The sequence below is a fragment of the Lepidochelys kempii genome, chromosome 10 (genome assembly GCF_965140265.1).
Source record: "Lepidochelys kempii isolate rLepKem1 chromosome 10, rLepKem1.hap2, whole genome shotgun sequence".
NCBI lineage: Eukaryota > Metazoa > Chordata > Testudines > Cheloniidae > Lepidochelys > Lepidochelys kempii.
The window spans coordinates 43,136,859-43,155,906 of NC_133265.1; the positions used below are offsets into that span (position 1 = coordinate 43,136,859).

Consider the following 19,048-nt stretch of genomic DNA (forward strand, 5'->3'; position numbering starts at 1 on the left):
AGGAACAGAGTCATTTTCCTGCTTTTTGCTTATGCATATTTGCAAGAATTCTAGCATCAGTATTTTACTACCTTTTGATATCAGTGTCTGCTCTTTTGTAAGCAATAACTGAGCAAACACAGCAAGGACTCTGCTGATCCAAGACTGACATTTTCCCGAGCAGCATTTTTCTTCTTTAGTAAATAGCTCAGTGAAAGGTACCACAGTGACAGATCCAAGGAAGCCATCTATATGTCCACAGAATAAGTGCATCGCCTGGACTACAGAACAAGCTTCCCAGAAACACTACCTGTTAATGCTCCCATCAAATTTGACCTGAAGGGACACTGGGGCGGCAGAGAGGACTGAGTTCTGTCTACATAGTCCTTTCAATTCTTGTCCTCACCTCAAAGACTGCCAAGAAGGGGTCACAGTGCAATTAGTGACTGGCTGACACCTATCCATTAGGAACCAAACAGACCAACAAGTTTCACTTAGGCCACCAAACTGTCACTGCTGGATTCAGACTTGTGATATAGCAGCAAAAGGCTCTTAGAATCAAAGAATATCAGGGTTGGAAGGGACCTCAGGAGGTCATCTAGTCCAACCCCCTGCTCAAAGCAGGACCAATCCCCAATTTTTGCCCCAGATCCCTAAATGGCCCCCTCAAGGATTGAACTCACAACCCTGGGTTTAGTAGGCCAATGCTCAAACCACTGAGCTATAGTCCCAGGACCTCTTCTCCAACCGGTATTCCCCACCATTCTCAAAACATGTATCATGGTGGCCACCATTCTGCCAGTTGAAGTTGGGATTCAATAAAAATCTCTCCTGAACAGGCCAGATGGGTTACTATAAAGGAACACAAAATTTACACTCCCACTAGTCGGAGAAGGCAGAGTGTGACGCCAGCTGCGATCTCTGCACCACAAGTTGTCTCTCGTGAATTTTTAGCACTTCTTAAAATTTAAAACATCTGAAATCCCCAGCATTTTAAAAGCAGGAAGGAATTCTTACCAAAACTGCAGTGTTTTGGATCACCTAGGAAAGAAATCAAAGCTGTTCAAAATTAAGGAGGTAAAGAATCTCGGATTTTTAGGTTAAATGTTCACCTTTTAAAAATATCTATTTCTATCTATATATATATATCCCATAGACTCATAGGACTGGAAAGGACCTCAAGAGGTCATCTAGTCCAGTCCCTTACACTCAAGGCAGGACTAAGTATTATCTAAACCAGTAGTCACCCATCAGTCGATCGCAATCCATTGGTCAATCCTGGAGACTCTCCTAGTCTATCACTGTCTCCGGTGATGCAGCTGGGCTCCCTGGTTGCCCCGCCAGACACCACTCCTGGAAGCAGCCAGCATGCCCCTGTGGCCCCGTGGCTGGCAGGGGTCCCCGCATTGCTCCTGTCTATAAGCACCGCGCCTGCAGCTCCCACTGGCTGGGCACGGGGAACTGTGTCCAATGGGAGCTGCAGGGGGCTGTGCCTGCAGAGAGGAGCACCCCAGGAGCTGCAGGGGCACACTGGCCCCTTCCAGGAGCGGTGTGGAGCCGGGGCCGCCTGAGTTAAGTGCTGCCCCCTTCAATGGGAAGGTTCTGAATGGCTCTGCAGCATTAAGACCAGGAGTAGCATGAGTACAGCAGACCCAGCTACACTGGACCAGCATTTCTCTTCCACTACCCAACCTGCAGCCTCCCAGAGCCAGCTCCCCATATGCCCTCCTGCACCCCAAGCCCCTGCCCCAGCCCTAAGCCCCTTCCTATAGCCAGCACACCATACTCCCTCCTGCACCCCAAGCCTCCACCCCAGCCATGAGCCCCCTCCCAGAGCACCCCGACACTCTGCCCCAACCTGGAACCCCCTCCTGCACCCAAACTCCCTCCCAGAGCTTGCACCCCTCACCCCCTCCCAAACCCCTGTCCCACGCTCAGCCCAGAGCCCCCTCCCACACTGCAAACCCCTCGATCCCAGCCCAGAACCTGCACTCCCTCCCATACGCCAACTCCTTGCCCCAGCCTGGTGAAAGTGAGTGAGGGTGGGGGAGAGGGAGAGAGGGAGCGAGCGGGGCAGGGCCTCAGGGAAGGAGTGGGGTAGATTCTGGGTTGCCCTTAAATTCAAAAAGTGATTTGGGCATAAAAAGGTTGGAGACCACTGATCTAGACCATCCCTGACAGGTGTTTTCTAACCTGCTCTTAAAAATCTCCAATGATGGAGATTCCACAACCTCCCTTGGCAATTTATTCTCCCAGATCCCTTTCCATAGTACTCCTTCCTAGGCAGTCATTTCCAATTTTGTATGTACACATCTGATTGTTCCTTTCTAAGTGGAATACTTTGCATTTGTCCTTATTCAATTTCACCCTTTTTACTTCAGGCCATTTCTCCAGTTTGTCCAGATCATTTTGAATTTTAATCCTATCCTCCAAAGCACTTGCAACCCCTCCCAGCTTTGTATTGTCCACAGATTTGTAAGGGTGCTCTCTATGCCATTATCTAAATAACTGATGAAGATATTGAACAGAACCAGATCCAGAACAGATCCCTGTGGGATCCCACTCAATATGCCCTTCCTGATAACTATTCTCTGGGAACAGCTTTCCAACCAGTTATGTGCCCACCTTATAGCAGTTCCAGCTAGGTTGCATTTTCCTAATTTATGAGAAGGTCATGCAATACAGTATCAAAAGCCTTACTAAAGTCAAGATATACACCAACTACGGCTTCCCCCATCCACAAGGCTTGTTACCCTGTTAAAGAAAGCTATCAGGTTGATTTGACATGATTTGCTCTTGACAAATCCATGCTCACTCTTACTTATCACTTTATTATCTTCTAGGTGTTTGCGAATTGATTGCTTAATTATTTGCTCCATTATCTTTCTGGGTACAGAAGTTACGCTAACTGGTCTGTAATTCCACAGGTTGTCCTCATTTCCCTTTTTATAGGTTGGCACTATATTTGCCCTTTTCCAGTCTTCTGGAATGTCTCCTGTCTTCCATGACTTTTCAAAGCTAATCACTAATGGCTCAGATATCTCCTCAGTCAGCTACTTGAGTATTCTAGGATGTACTTCGTCAGGCCGTGGTGACTTGAAGATATCTAACTTGCCTAAGCAATTTTTAACTTGTTTTTCCCTATTTTAGCCTCTGACCCTACCTCATTTTCACTGGCATGCATTATATTAGATGACCAATCGCTACTAAACTTCTTGGTGAAAACTGAAACAAAAAACTTCTGACATTTCCACATTTTCTGTTATTGTTCCTCCACCCCCCATTGAGTAATCCCTACTGTCCACAGCATAGCCACAGCCCCAATGCAAAAGCTTCAATTCAAATCCAAACTAGGTGGTTGACAGTGACCTCAGGCATGAACAGAGACCCATGCCTTTCATTAAAAAAAAGGAGAGTAAAGGGCCTGGTTTTCCAGTTTTCAAGTTGCAGTGGGGGAGGTTTAGATTGGATATTAGGAAAAACTTTTTCACTAAGAGGGTGGTGAAACACTGGAATGCGTTACCTAGGGAGGTGGTAGAATCTCCTTCCTTAGAGGTTTTTAAGGTCAGGCTTGACAAAGCCCTGGCTGGGATGATTTAACTGGGAATTGGTCCTGCTTTGAGCAGGGGGTTGGACTAGATGACCTTCTGGGGTCCCTTCCAACCCTGATATTCTATGATTCTATGATTCTATGATTCCTGCACCATTTCCCCTAAATTCTTCATATGCTGAAAAAATGGAGAATCTCCTTCCATTTTGCCTAAACTTTATACCAGGGGTGGGCAAACTTTTTGGCCTGAGGGCCACATCAGGGTTCCAAAACTATATGGAGGGCCGGGTAGGTAAGGCAGTGCCTCCTCGAACAGCCTGGCCACCACACCCTATCCACCCCCTCCCACTTCCCGCCCCCGACTGCCCCCCTCAGAACCCCTGACCCATCCAACCCCTCCGCTCCTTGTCCCCTGACTGCCCCCTCCTGGGACTCCACCCCCATCCAACCTCCCCCGCTCCCGTCCCCATCCACACCCCCGCCCCGACAGGCCCCCGGGACTCCCACGCCTATCCAACCGCCCCCTGTCCCCTGACTGCCCCCCCCCCCCGGGACCCTCTGCCCCTTATCCAACCCCCCCACTCCCCGCCCTCTTACCATGCCGCTCAAAGTGGCAGGACTGGCAGCCACGCCAGCCGGACGGAGCCACCCACGCCGCTGCGCTGCCCAGCAGGAGTTCACAACCCCACCTCCCAGAGTGCTGGTGACACGGTGAGCTGGGGCTGCCGGGGGGGGCTAGTCTCCCTGGCTGGGAGCTCAAGGGCTGGGCAGGACGGTCCCACGGGCCACAGTTTGCCCACCTCTGCTTAATACCCTCACCCTGGAGGTTTTCCCTAACACTATCCTCTTTCCAGCTAAGCTAAAGACTAGACTGTTCTCCTACTGACCCTGATGCTACTGCTCTCAAGGTACTTTTATATTACAAAGGAAAGCAGAAACACTAAAGGTGAGCACCCAGACTACCCGAGGGAACAGGAAATGGAGCAAATGGAACACATACCAGGGAGCACACGGTTTCAATATAGGTTTCAGAGTAGCAGTCGTGTTAGTCTGTATTCGCAAAAAGAAAAGGAGTACTTGTGGTACCTTCAAGACTAACCAATGCACCCGATGAAGTGAGCTGTAGCTCACGAAAACTTATGCTCAAATAAATTGGTTAGTCTCTAAGGTGCCACAAGTACTCCATTTCTTTTTGTTTCTATATACTGGTCCCAAAATGGTGACAGGGAGGGGACCTGTAGTCCTAAGTTTTACCTTTGCTGTTCATAGCACAGTAACTTTATTTAACCTCAGGAGTTTCTTTGGCTACATGAAAATCAAGAATATTAGGGTTGGAAGGGACCTCAGGAGATCATCTAGGACCAATCCCAAACTAAATCATACCAGCCAGGGCTTTGTCAAGCCTGACCTTAAAAACCTTGAAGGAAGGAGATTCCACCACCTCCCAAGGTAACCCATTCCAGTGCTTCACCAACCTCGTAGTGAAAAAGATTTTCCTAATATCCAACCTAAACCTCTCCCACTGCAACTTGAGACCATTACTCCTTGTTCTATCATCTGCTACCACTGAGAACAGTCTAGAGCCAATCTCTTTGGAACCCCCTTTCAGATAGTTGAAAGAAGCTATCAAATCCCCCCCGCATTCTTATCTTCCACACCCTAAACAATCCCAGTTCCCTCAGCCTCTCCTCAGAAATAATGTGTTCCAGGCCTCTAATCATTTTTGTTGCCCTCCACTGGACTCTTTCCAATTTCTCCACATCCTTCTTGTAGTGTGGGGCCCAAAACTGGACTTGGTACTCCAGATGAGGCCTCACCAATGTTGACTAGAGGGGAACGATCACATCTCTCGGTCTGCTGGCAATGCCCCTACTTATACAGCCCAAAATTCCATTCGCCTTCTTGGCAACAAGGGCACACTGTTGACTCATATCCAGCTTCTCATCCACTGTAACCCCTAGGTCCTTTTCTGCAAAACTGCTGCCTAGCTACTTGGTCCCTAGTCTGTAGCGGTGCATGGGATTCTTCCATCCTAAGTGCAGAACTCTGCACTTGTCCTTGTTGAACCTCATCAGATTTCTTTTGGCCCAATCCTCTAATTTGTCTAGGTCCCTCTGTATCCTACCCCTACCCTCCAGCGTATCTACCTCTCCTCCCAGTTTAGTGTCACCTGCAAACTTGCTGAGGGTGCAGTCCACGCCATCCTCCAGATCATTTATGAAGATATTGAACAAAGCCGGCCCCAGAACCGACCCTTGGGGCACTCCACTTGATACTGGCTACCAACTAGACATGGAACCATTGATCACTACCCGTTGAACCCAACAATCTAGCCAGCTTTCTATCCACTTTATCGTCCATTCATCCAGCCCATACTTCTTTAACTTGCTGGCAAGAATACTGTGGGAGACCATATCAAAAGCTTTGCTAAAGTCAAGGAATAATACATCCACTGCTTTCCCCTCATCCACAGAGCCAGTTATCTCATCATAGAAGGCAATTAGGTTAGTCAGGCATGACTTGCCCTTGGTGAATCTATGCTGACTGTTCCTGATCACTTTCCTTTCCTCTAAGTGCTTCAGAACTGATTCCTTGAGGACCTGCTCCATGATTTTTCCAGGGGCTGAGGTGAGGCTGACTGGCCTGTAGTTCCCAGGATCCTCCTCCTTGGTGCAATCACATACACCAACTCCTCTAGCACGCTCGGATGCAGAGCATCCGGCCCCATGGACTTGTGCTCATCCAGCTTTTCTAAATAGTCCCGAACCACTTCTTTCTCCAGAGAGCTGATCACCTTCTCCCCATGCTGTGCTACCCAGTACAGAAGTCTGGGAGCTGACCTTGTTCGTGAAGACAGAGGCAAAAAAAAGCATTGAGTACATTAGCTTTTTCCACATCCTCTGCCACTAGGTTGCCTCCCTCATTCAGTAAGGGGTCCACACTTTCCTTGACTTTCTTCTTGTTGCTAACATACCTGAAGAAACCCTTCTTGTTACTCTTAACATCTCTTGCTCGCTGCAACTCCAGGTGTGATTTGGCCTTCCTGATTTCACTCCTGCATGCCTGAGCAATATTTTTATACTCTTCCCTGGTCATCTGTCCAATCTTCCACTTCTTGCAAGCTTCTTTTTTTGTGTTTAAGATCAGCTAGTAATTCACTGTTAAGCCAAGCTGGTCGACTGCCATATTTACTATTCTTTCTACACATCCGGATGGTTTGTTCCTGTAACCTCAATAAAGATTCTTTAAAATACAGCCAGCTCTCCTGGACTCCTTTTCCCCTCATGTGTCCATATGTCAAGTGTCAGTATGAAATTTCCAGAACATTATCTGATGCCCCCTCCCCTTCAACCCTGACCTGTGAGAACCCCTAGTCCAAGAGCGATAGGCAATGCAGTTATTACATGGTTTTGACCAATACGCTACTGCCACCTGTGCTGAGCTTGGTGTGTGTAAAACCCTCCACACTTAACTCACTGGTATTCCCATGGTGGTACAGGAAACAGAACTGTCAAATAAAGTCTGTCTTTGTCACTGCTTTAAAATTACTTACGGAAGATTTACTGGAAGCTGAAAGAACTGAAGCAATTACACCCCCCCACCGAAAGCAGAATACTGAGACAGTCTATTTGCCTGGGGAAATGGAAGGCAAGATTTTACTGAATAGGAAGCTTATGAAGAGCTCCGGAAGACATGTATGGAGACTGACAAACTTATTCCAAGCACAGGTCTGGAAAGACCAGAGAGCCAGGAGTAACACCACACCATATTTCCACACTTTCAGCTAGATCAGCAGTTCTCAACCAGAGGTCTGGGGCCCCCTTGGGGGCCACAAGCAGGTTTTGGGGGTCTGCCAAACAGCGCTGGCGTTGGTCTGGCTGGAGCCCAGGGCAGAAAGCCGAAGCCCCGCCGTGTGAGGCGGAAGCTCAGGGCCCTGAGCCCCACCATCCAGGGCTGAAGCAACTTAGCTTCGCGGGGCCACTTGTGGCATGGGGGCCCAAACAACTGCGTTGCTCGCTGCCCCCCAAAGCCAGTCCCAGCCTTTATATGCAGAAAAACAGTAGTTGTGGCACAGGTGGGCCATGGAGTTTTTATAGCATGTTGGGGGGGGGGGGGGCATCAAAAAGAAAACGATCTAGAATCTTTGAACTAGGTAACTTCCCACTGTGATATTGAGGAAGTAGTGCCAATCCCTCAGCCAGGAAAACAGTCCAAACAATCCAGGTCCTGAAAGTGTGAAAATATTAACTTCATGGGTACTGGCTAATACCCAGATGTTTAAAAGCAATGTGTAGAGAAGGGGCTATGGCAGATATCACAGTGATGGGCAAGTGTTGTGGGGTAGCAGGCCAGAGCAGCTGCACAGACAGGCAGCCAATCAGAAAGGGCCTGTGGGGAGCCAATCAGGGCTGGGCAAGAGGCAGCCAATCAGGGCCAAGCTAGGCCCTACATAAAGGCTGCCCAGGCAAGAGGCAGGCAGTCTCTCCCAGACCTTCGAAGGAGGTGGTCTGTCTCCTGAGTGAAGGAGACCAGCACCCAGGACAGCGCAGTGCTGGGCAGGCTTATGGGAGCTGAGGAGAGCTCCAGCCCAATACCTGCCAGGCTGCAGGCCCTGATAGTAGGGCCTAAAAGGTGCAAGGGGGCCAAAGGGGAAGCAGCCCACGGAGGAGAAGCGGACAAGGGGAGTGAAGGAGGGCAGGGAAGCTGCATCAGAGGGTGCCTGGGTCCCCCCCTTGTGCTACACCTGTCCGTTAGGAGGGGCCATAGCAGACTACACCTGACCCCTGATAGAAGGGATTAGACTTTGGGGATGTGGTTGGCCACTGCAGCTGGGGTGAAGAGAGAAGACTGCTGTTAAACAACCCCCCCCCCCCCCCGCAAGGGGGCGAGGGTGGACTTGGGGGCACTGCTGGAGGGCAGTGTCCTGAAAAGGACACTTGGAGCAACACAGGTCGAGACACCAATTGAGGGTGAGAGACTGATGGGACACCACCAGCAGAGGGCGCTCTGCATGAACTGAGCTAATTCCCAGAGTGAACAGCAGGAGGCGCTGCAGTGGTGAGTCCCAACCCCAGCACAGCAAGGTATAAATATGTAGTGGCAGTAGGGATATGGGCAGGAGGCTGGAATTGAATTTACTATGCTCCACTTTCAATGTAGAACCCTGGAAAGTGTTATTTTATTTTGGGAGGGGTGGGAAGGGGGGGTGCGCATGCGTGCATGCGCTCTAAGAAGTAAGGTGACCTGTAAAGGGGGGAAGGGGAGATTAGACATGTGCCCTTTCTGTTTCATCATGATAGATAAAAGGTACTCAGTTTGTTTAAGGTGGCTTCTTTGCTTTCTTAGAACTCTGTATTAGGAACGTTAAGTTTGGCTGTCCCTGGCTTTGCTAGACTTGCTGGAACTCTCAAATGAACACAGATATTTAAAAGTAAGTAAAGATGTCCTTTCTCAGTTATTTAAGTTAGGAAGTTTAATAGTCTGAATCAAAATCATTTCGCTCTTAGCCAGGCTTCATTTTCTCAATACTTCAATGTCATAACCCTACCAACTCTTCAGTCCCCAGACTTTTCCAAGGTAGACTAGACATGAATTTCTAATGAAAAAGTATGAATTTCTACTCCCAGATTTTTAAAATATCTTTATACAACAAAGCAGATCCACACACTTTTCTCCCTTGCAGTTCACCTTTAAAGGTGAAGAGGGAGTGCAGAAGGCTCTGAAGATACGAAAATGAAGAGGAATGGGCAAGTCTATATTTCCTCAACCATTTATTTGCATTTCTGGAGACAATGTTTTATTCCTTACTGGCTAGAGTACCCAATGGTAAATTTCTCCAGTGCAGCACAATGCTGAGATTCTTGCAGGTGGTGGAATCTGTACATTGCTCTTCCTTCCACACACAGCTCGCACTGCTCATTCTTCACTGGGGAAAGTCTTGCAGCCATGTCAGTCAACAAAACAGTACTCTTTGTCAAGGCAGCTCATAAAACCAAAGTGCAAAATGGAGACCTGAAAGGTAGGCTAATAAAGACACTCAGTATAAAAATGGAAAGCTCTCATGTGTTGCTTATATAAAGGTTTTGTGCTTTCAAAAAAGATCAAACCAGAGTGCCATTTATTTTTGAAGTTCATTCCCACTTCATATGTAACTAAGTTCAAATAAAGAAAACCAAGTTCCTGATGGATGTTGATTGCTGGCAAAGCCACAGACAAGCTGAGACTTCTGTGTTTCAGAGACTTATTTTTCTTCCCATCTTATCCTCCCTCTCCCTGTTAGTTCTGTCCATCTGTAGCATTACAACACCTAAACGGTCAGCTTTCTGGGACGGAAATTGTCATATTGTTTTTCTGCACAGCACACAGCAGCCCTGAAACCTTGATACAGATAGCTTACACTTGGGAAAGCAAACTGCCACAACTTCTCAGGAGGCTGAACTACAGCCACTAGAGAACCATTCCACCTAGCTATTCCACGAACACAGACCCACTGTGCATATAGTGTACAGAATTAGATAATTCCACATCTGCTAGTTTTAGTCACTGCAGAAGACTGTATAATTTTATTTTCCAGACTTTTTATTTTCCCTAGACTCCCCATTTCAGTTTTATTCTGTTATGTACTCTTTTTAAAAGTTTTCCATCATGCCCTATTTTAGTTATATCCATCGGCTTCTCCTCTAGTGGGGCTGGGTTTTTTTTTGTTTTTTTTTTTTTTTTAAGAACACTGATTTTTAGACTCATGACATTTCTTTGCATGGCTCATTGTATATGTGACCTTTTAAAAAAATAATCTGATCTAATGGTTTGGTCTGTGTTTTACTGAATGGCTTTACTGCATTGCTGCCCACAACCTGACACCACCCCTTGAAGTGTACCATACTTAATCTATCTGCAAATACGCAATTGTCAATATGCAGCTGGAATGTAACAAGCTTAACTCTGGATACATGACAATGGTTTTTAGTGCAACCTTTAATCAGGCTTTGTTACTTAACACCTTGCTTTCATTGCTCAAATGTTCTGCCACAATCTTACCTGAAATCAATCATTTATATATGAAAAGATTTAGTGCATCACAAATTTAAATAGTGCATCTCAAAGTGACTATATTTTAGCTATACAGTAGAACTTAAGAGTTCCAGACACCTCAGGAATAGAGGATGTCTAACTCTGAAATGTTCCATAACTCTGAAGAAGAGGTTAGACTTCAGCTGCACCGGGGGGGGGGGGGGGGGTGGTTCTGCCCCACAGGATCACCAGGGCTCAGTGCTTTAGAGCTAGGGGGAGCACAGGGCTTCAGCCCTGCTCTGTCTTTTGGGGGGACACCAGAGGCTCAGGGCTTCAGCCCCCCAGCTCTGTTCCCAGCTGGGGTGGGGGGAGGAGAAGGAGGAAAGAATGAGCCAGCATTCCCACCTCCTGTCTAAAGCCCTAAGCGCCGGTGCTCCCAAGGGTCAGAAGCCCCAAGCCCTTTCCCTCAGAGCCCTAACTACGCCCCGCCACATTCCCCGGGGCGGCTGCAGCCCCAACCCCCCATGGCTGAAGCACTGAGCCTTTGCTCTTTTTTTGGTTTGCACTGCTGCCTGATTGAGGGCTTACCATTCCACAGGGTGTCTGGTTCACCACTAACTAACTCTGGGGCTCATATCTTTGAGGTTCTGCTGCAGGGGTGGGCAAGATTTTTGGCCTGGGGGCCACATCTGGGTGGGGAGATTGCATGCAAGGCCACGAATGTAGGGCTGGGGCAGGGGGTTGGGGTGTGGGAGGGAGTGTGGGAAGGGGCTCAGGGCAAGGGCTCGGGGTGCAGGAGGGATGTGGGGTGTACAAGAGGGCTCAGGACACAGGGTTGGGGTGCAGGAGGGGTGCAGCAGGGGGCTCAGGGCACGGGTCTGGGATGCAGGAGGGGTTTGGGCTCTGGCCCAGCGCCGCTTGTCTTGAGCGGCTCCGGGGTGGCAATAGCGCACTCAGGCAGGCTCCCTGCCTGCCCTGGCCCCGTGCCGCTCCCGGAAGCGTGCCAGTCCCTACGGCCCCTGGGGGCGGGGAAGGGAGGGGGCAGAGGGCTCTGCACACTGTCCTCATCTGTGGGGCTGCAGTTCCCCATTCCCAGCCAATGGGAGCTGCGGGGGGCGGTGCCAGCAGGCGAGGGCAGTGCACAGAGCCCTCTGCCCCCTGCTCCACAGGGACGTGGTCGGTGCGGGGCCAGGGAAGGCAGGGAGACTGCCTTAGCTCCGCGGCGCCACAGGGGTGGCAATCCCACAGACCGGATACAAAGCCCTGATGGGCTAAATCTGTCCAGCAGGCCATAGTTTGCCCACACCGTTCTACTGTATCTGCATAAAATAATCAGAACTGGCATTTGCAAAACTTTGAAGTTTGAAGACGTGCTTGTACCCGTTTTTGCTTCTGATGAATTACCATCCCATCCTCAATTCATGTTCACATTGCAAATATTAGGCCTTAATTAGAAATAACTAATCTTTGTTACCATCCACTGGTAGGAAAAACCTAGATTTAGTCATACGGAGTAGCACAGCAGAATTGAGAAAATTATATCCTATAGTCTGAAATCTTTAATTCTCAAGAACAGTCATCCCCCACAAATATGGTCCTATCACAGTTTGCAAACTTGAAACCTGAAAAGTAGTGTTCACTTTAAAAAAATTCATTAGAAACAGCTTATTACACAAGTTATTCCTCTGCAGCGTTCCAAACGCTACACTGCATCCTTGTGCTTGTACATGAGATCCAAAATCGCAAACTGATTTGAAACTGATTTCAGCAAGATGACAAGAAACTATGGTTAATTTTCATTGTAAACAAAACCTGAAATAGTTAATTTTGAATTTGGGTTTATTTTAAAAAAAGTGATTAAGAGGAAAGAAATTGGGTTTTAAACATTCTGTACTGAACTGAAGAGCAGGAATTAAAAGTAGAAGATTCCTGGGGAGAAAGGGGGGAGGAGGATTACATAATTCCATAGTCCCTGCCATATCAATTGGATTTAATGTGCTGCTATAGGATACTGGGGCCTACAACAGATTAGAAGTTTCAACCCCTAGTGCAGTGGTTCTCAAACTGTGGGTTGGGACCCCAAAGTGGGTCACAACCTGTTTTAATGGGGTTGCCAGGGCTGTTAAATTTGCTGGGGCTTGAGAATGAAGCCAAAGTCCAAGCCCCACCATCCAGGGCTGAAGCTCTCAAGCTTCTGCACCCCCTAGGGTCAGGGGGAGGAGGGCACGCCTCAGGCTTTGGTCCCCCTTCCTAGGGTCTCAAAGTAATTTTTGTTGTCAGAAGGGGGTCGCGGTGCAATGAAGTTGAGAAACCCTGCTCTAGTGACTTCAATGTCCCTTTGAAAAGGCAATTTTTTGTTTGGAGCAGCTTTCCTATTTCTCAGTGCTTACACAGGTTTTAAGTGGTAACATATTTAAAGTAATCAATTTGCCCATAAAACATGCAATTAAGTTTTCACTCTGACTAAAGGCAATTCTTCAGTTTAAGAAGAGAGACTTCATTGAGCTATAAACAATTGCCCTGTGCCTTGAGCTGCCAGGTACTCACCGAGTTGGGGTAGTTCAGATAGCAGATCTGACAAGGCATGTCCTGGGCTGATGATCTTGTGTTCATCTGACGTGTTCGAGACTTTTTACTTGGGTTAATTACATGACACTCAGCAAAAAGCTTCTCCAGGTTGCCATCAAAATACCTGCATGATGCACACAGGAAGGGGATGAGAATGTAACCACCACACTTAAAAATATGAACAGAAATAAAACAGAGGCAATAATTATCTAATAATTCTTTCTTTTCAAAGAATGTAGACCCTAATTTTCGATTAATTAAAGAATTTTGCTTGTACCCGAGGACAATTTCAATTCAAACTCTGTGTTAGTGTCTTTGATCAGGTTGTGCTTTTGAGTAAATTGTATTAAATTTACAGTTATGTCCAGAGTTTCAGGAAAACACTGTTCAAAGCCCTATTATTTTTAAAAAGAATAGGTCCAGACAATAACCCTTCATTTGAACACTGGTCAGGACTGTACTATAAAGACTTAGGAAACTAGCAAATGTATAACTTAAAGGAGATTTGGGGTCCTGAGTCCATTTCCCGTGGAAACGTATGGGTGTGTCACAGGGCACTGCCAAGTCCTCGTGTGCATTCCAGCCAAGTTAGTACACAAATCTGAGGGAGATGAAGACCAAGCATATGTTTAACCTTCACTTCCTATAACAAGGTAAAACTTAGATTGTGTGATTATGAATTTGAGTGACAACTAGGTATTGCCTGAATTGGGAAACAGGAACAAAGGCATCCTTCAATAAAACTGCACAGGACAATTTGATTCATGTCCAGTAAAGTAGAAGTGATGATGTGTTTTGGAGTCAAAACGCTGGTTAGGTTTTCTGACAGTCACCTGCTATTTAAAAAAAGCAAGTTGTTTTTTTAAAATTGATATTGTATAGGGCAATGAGAATGAGACAGGCAAACAAGTTGACAGGACAATTTGATTAGAGTGCTTCAGTCCCACAGACAGCAGTTTCCATCCTCACAGCTGAAAGCCTAATTGGCAATTAGCGTAGAAAGCCACAGATGAAACCACAGAGAAAGTCCAAGTGAATGTATATTCCAGTGCCCTTTGATCAAAAGAAGCTTAAGTTAAAGGGGGAACAGGAAGAGTTCTTCATACAATTCAATTTCTTTACACTAGTTTGTAACACCCTTGGAGCCTTTTGCGCCAGGTAAATAAGACTGAGACAGAGGAAAGGTTATCTGGTTTATTTTGTCTGTGAGCTCCAGCCTCATCCACAGGAAAGCTCCAGAACAGTAATCATGTCCTTATTCAAAGGAACAGGCCTTACTCAGACAAGAAAACAAAAGAGACCAACGCCAGGTCTACGCTACACATTTACCTCAGTGTAACTACGTTGCTCAGGGAGGTGAAAACACACACCTTGAGTAACAGTTATACTGACCTTAAACCCCATCTGCGCCGTGTAGACAACACTACGTCAGCAGAAGAGCTTCTTCAATTGACATACCTACCGCCTTTTGTGGAGGTGGAGTTAAGCTAATGGGAGAGCTGTCTCCCGTTGGCTTAGACAGCCTTCACCATAAGCGCTGCAGCTACCTGATGCAAGTTTGTAACGTAGATCTGCCCCAAGCATGTAACTTCTCTTTAGCTTTTACTGACAAAATCCATCCCAAGGTCTCAGGCAGAGTTTGTACGCTCCATTTCCCTGCATCACTGACCTAACCCGGCATTCAGGTTTGCAGCAAGTAAAGAAACTGTGGGTAGAGCCGGTAGAAAAATATCAAACCTGTCAAAGTTATTTGTTTGCCAAAATCTGATAAATGTTCTGACCAGTGCTAGTTACGAATTAGGCAAAGGTTCTCTTTTCCTATTTTAGGATTGTACTGCAATTTAAATTTTCCAGATAAATATTAGATATTTAATACCACTGTGGAAGTTACTGTGCTTACTTCTGATGGCAGATTGCAGCACCCTACTCTGTCACAGTACCACCATCAGATCAACTCAGGGAAGCGGAGAGCTACTTGATATAATAAAGCAAGTGCATCTGGCTCAGAATTTAGAATCCCCTGTGCAATTCACTACCTTCAGAGGGTTTCCCTAAGTGAAACTGGCCCTGTAATTAGAACTTGTAAACAATTCTGGGGCACAAGAAGCAGAATTCTTCCTAAAAAATTCTACAGGGAGCTAAGTTTGAGACAAATGTTGAAAGTCTCTCAAGCCTTCAAATCAATACTGTGACAAATGAACTATGGCATTTATATAGCCCCCCATTATTCTACTATCAGAATGCCTTACAGTCTAATTATTTTATTCTCCCAACACCTCTGAGGTATGGATAAAAGAGGCACAAACACTAAGTAAGTTGCCTGTGATGGACCAGAAAATGAACTAGGTCTCCCAAGTTGTAGGTCAGCACCCTAACTACACCCTCTTTCCTCTCTAAATTATTCCTGGGGGAATTCTGTGCCACTGCACAATTTCGCCAAAATTAACGTGCATGCAGAATTTCCTTTCCCCCACCACGACTGGACTCGGCAGAGCCCAGCTTCCTGGCAGCTGCAGTTCCCAGCATGCCCTGAGGGAAAGAGGACGGTGTGCAGGAAAATCAGTCCAAGCCTGGGACCGAGCATCAAGCTATTTCTCCTTCTAGATCCTTGGACTCTGGGAGCATGAGGGAATTGGTGTAAGTATCTGGGCTAGGGGTCCTCATGGTTGGGCTTTGGAGAGGAGGGGGTTCAGGTGTATTGGCTGGGGGGGCCCACAGGTGGCCTCGGGGGGGGAGGTTATCTGGCCCCCCAACTGGACTCGGGGGGAGAAGGGGGCAGAGAAACAGGAACTGGGTTGTCATAGAGGTTTCTTTAACTCTCTACTACTGGGGGAATTTGTGTGTGTCTGTACTGTTACAGACACACACACTTGCTGACAGGTATTTGGAAATAAATTACTAAAATAATTGAAATTGGCATGATTATGACAAATAACATTTGCAGAATTTTAAAGTATTGTGCGCAGATTTTTATTTTTATTATTATTTTTGGCACAATGTCCCTCAGGAGTATCTAATCATCATCAACATTCTAATATGAAGTGTTTTATTAGTTAAGTGGTGTCCCAAGCAGAGAGACTTCCATGCTCGGGACAGGTTAAAATACACTAATAAAACAAAAGGAGAAAAAATTTTCCACGAGTGATTTTCAGTTTGCCATTATTCATTCTTCATCTTCATTCCCCACCCCGCTTCCCTTTTAAAAAAAGCACCACTTTACTACCAAGTCTCACAGCCACTGCTACCCGCCCCGCCTCCTCCATCACAAGGCTGGCAAGTTGAAGAGCACTTTGGCAGAAGAGTTCAGGAAGATAATCATTCCCTTCTCTGTGAATTACAGAGCAGCAAGAGGATTTGACTTTGAAAACACATCAAAACATCACAAGTTCTTCCATGAGGCTGTGGCAGTTCCAGGTGACTCACCAAGCCAGACAGATAAACTCATTTCATTGCAAATGGCTCAACGTGGGGGAACAAGAAGGGCAATTTGTTGTGACAGCTCTTCCCCCCCCAAAAAAGTTAGACAGTTAAATCTAATCCAGGTGGCGATTGCCCTAAAGTTACCACCATCCGATAGGTTTCAGAGTAGCAGCCGTGTTAGTCTGTATCCGCAAAAAGAAAAGGAGGACTTGTGGCACCTTAGAGACTAACAAATTGGATAGTGATTCAGTAGAACTGGATTTGATTGTCTTAATTCTATTCCCAGCAGACATTTGTCCATGTAGCTAGGTGTGTGGAGAACCAGTCATGGTTAAAGAAAATCTTTAAAAACCACATTATTTAATTTGCCCCAAATCAAGGCACCAGAATGCTGGTCTCTAGTGGGAACTACAAAGCCTCCTCTCACTGGGCAGTCCAAGGTTCTTGCTGCAAAGAAACAGCCTTCTCACACAAAATCTTCTCACGACAGCCGGAAGAGTAACTAGCTAACCTCTCCTTCCTGTCAAGTGGGGCTAACGCTGCTTCAATTGTTCTAGAGCCCAGGAGTTTTCAGCAATTCTCCTCGAGCTGTACATGTATTAAAAGGCTTTACACACCAAATTAAAAGCCTATTAATAGTTTGTAAATGAAATTCTATTCTCTACCACCATTAAGGGTAGGAATTCTGCTTCTTGTGCACCAGAATCATTTGCAAGTTCTAATTACAAAGAAAGGATGTAAAATGAGAACCAAAATTGATTCAATGAGCCCAAAAGGGATGTCAAAACATTCACAAAGGAAGAGATACTAAGGACATGAGCAAACTTCTTATGGTATAATCATAGAATTGGAAGGGACCTCAAGAGGTCATCTAGTCCAGTCCCTTGCACTCAAGTATTATCTAGATCAGAGGTGGGCAACCTACAGCCCGCGGGACTGTCCTGCCCGGCCCAGCCCCTGAGCTCCTGGCCCAGAAAGCTGTCCCCCAACCCCCGCAGCCACGCTGCTGTGCTCTGGGCAGCAGGGCTGCAGAGGCTGGCCTGACCCGCTGTGGTATGTGGCATAGCTGCCTGTCCTGGTGAGGCTGTGCTGCCAGCCACCAGTGCTCCAGGCAGAGTGGTAAGGGGGCGGGGAGCAGGGCGGGGCTGGATAGAGAGCAGGGGAGTTTGGGGTGAGGGTCAGGGAATGGTGGGTTGAATGGGGACAGGGGTCCCGGTGTGGGCAGTCAGGGGACAGGGAGAAGGGGTGGTTGGATGGGGCAGGGGTTCCAGGGGGGGCAGTCAGGAAGGGGAGGGATTGGATGGGGCAAGGGGGGGGTCCAGGGGACCAAGAGTGGAGGGGTGGATAGGGCAGGGGTCCCCAGGGGGCCATCAAGGAATGGGGGATTGGATGGGGCAGAAGTCCCAGTGGGGCCGTCGGGGTGAGAAGAGTGGCGGGGGGGTGTCAGGGGCAGACCATGCCTGGCTGTTTGGGGAGGCACAGACTCCCCTAACCGGCCCTCCATACAATTTCAAAACCCTATGCAGCCCTCAGGCCAAAAAGTTTGCCCGCCTCTGATCTACACCATCCCTGACAGGTGTTTGTCCAACTCTCTTAAAAATCCCCAATGATGGAGATTCCACAACCTCCCTAGGCAATTTATTCCAGTGCTTAACCACTCTGACAGTTAGGAATTTTTTCCTAATATCCAACCTAAACAGCCCTTGCTGCAATTTAAACCCATTGCTTTTTGTCCTATCCTCAGAGGTTAAGAACAATAATTTTTCTCCCTCCTCCTTGTAACAACCTTTTATGTTCTTGAAAACTGTTCAGAAAACTAAGTCAGAAGCGTCCTCTTAGGGCTCATTTATTCCATGTCCCCAATGTAGTATCACCTATAACAATACAATACAGCTAAGCTATTTTCTCAGCGTGTAGAGTACCTGAGGCAAACTACAGAGGACCCTACCTACAAGCTGGTCATAAATGTTGCAGCAAGGACTCTGATTTGTAGCACTGTGGTGCCACAGATTCAGGTAAATTTAAGAATGGAGTTTTAATGAATTACACTTGTGTGAGATGGCATTCCAGCAGTGGTGTTGGAGAACAGGCTTTTGATCCCTGGGGAAGTGCTGGAGATATTTTAGGGATCTGTCCCCTCACAAGAAGGTATTGAGGCTTTTAGGAGTAGGATGGGGATGTCTCTCTCCCCCACTCTCCTTTAAGGGCAGGCTGGAGACCTGAACTTCTAGTTTCCCCATCCCAACAGCCAACTGTTACCCCACTATTCCAATGTCAATATCCTCCATTGCACCCAACAAATGAGCATATTAATTTGGCATTACTCCACACCAGCCAGCAATTTAAATCATGCTGACATTTCAAATGTCATTAGGGTTATGAGTTAACATACCATTAAGATAATGGGGACAATTCACATCTGTTACAGCAGTTGTTTGCAGCAGTTTGCAGACTCAGATAAACACAGCGTAGGCATTAGAGCTCAATGTAAAATTTCTGAATTCTGTAGGAAGTGGTAAA

The 19,048-nt window shown here is 47.0% G+C and overlaps 1 protein-coding gene across 2 annotated transcripts in view; it reads right to left on the reverse strand.

Annotated features, from left to right (window-relative positions):
• ARIH1 (ariadne RBR E3 ubiquitin protein ligase 1) overlaps positions 1-19,048 on the reverse strand; it is a 115,755-nt gene that overhangs the window by 43,414 nt on the left and 53,293 nt on the right. For both annotated transcript variants that reach the window (XM_073363118.1, XM_073363119.1), the window contains exon 3: positions 13,088-13,232. In XM_073363118.1, coding sequence (XP_073219219.1) covers positions 13,088-13,232 — 145 coding nt within the window. The remainder of the gene's footprint in view (positions 1-13,087; positions 13,233-19,048) is intronic.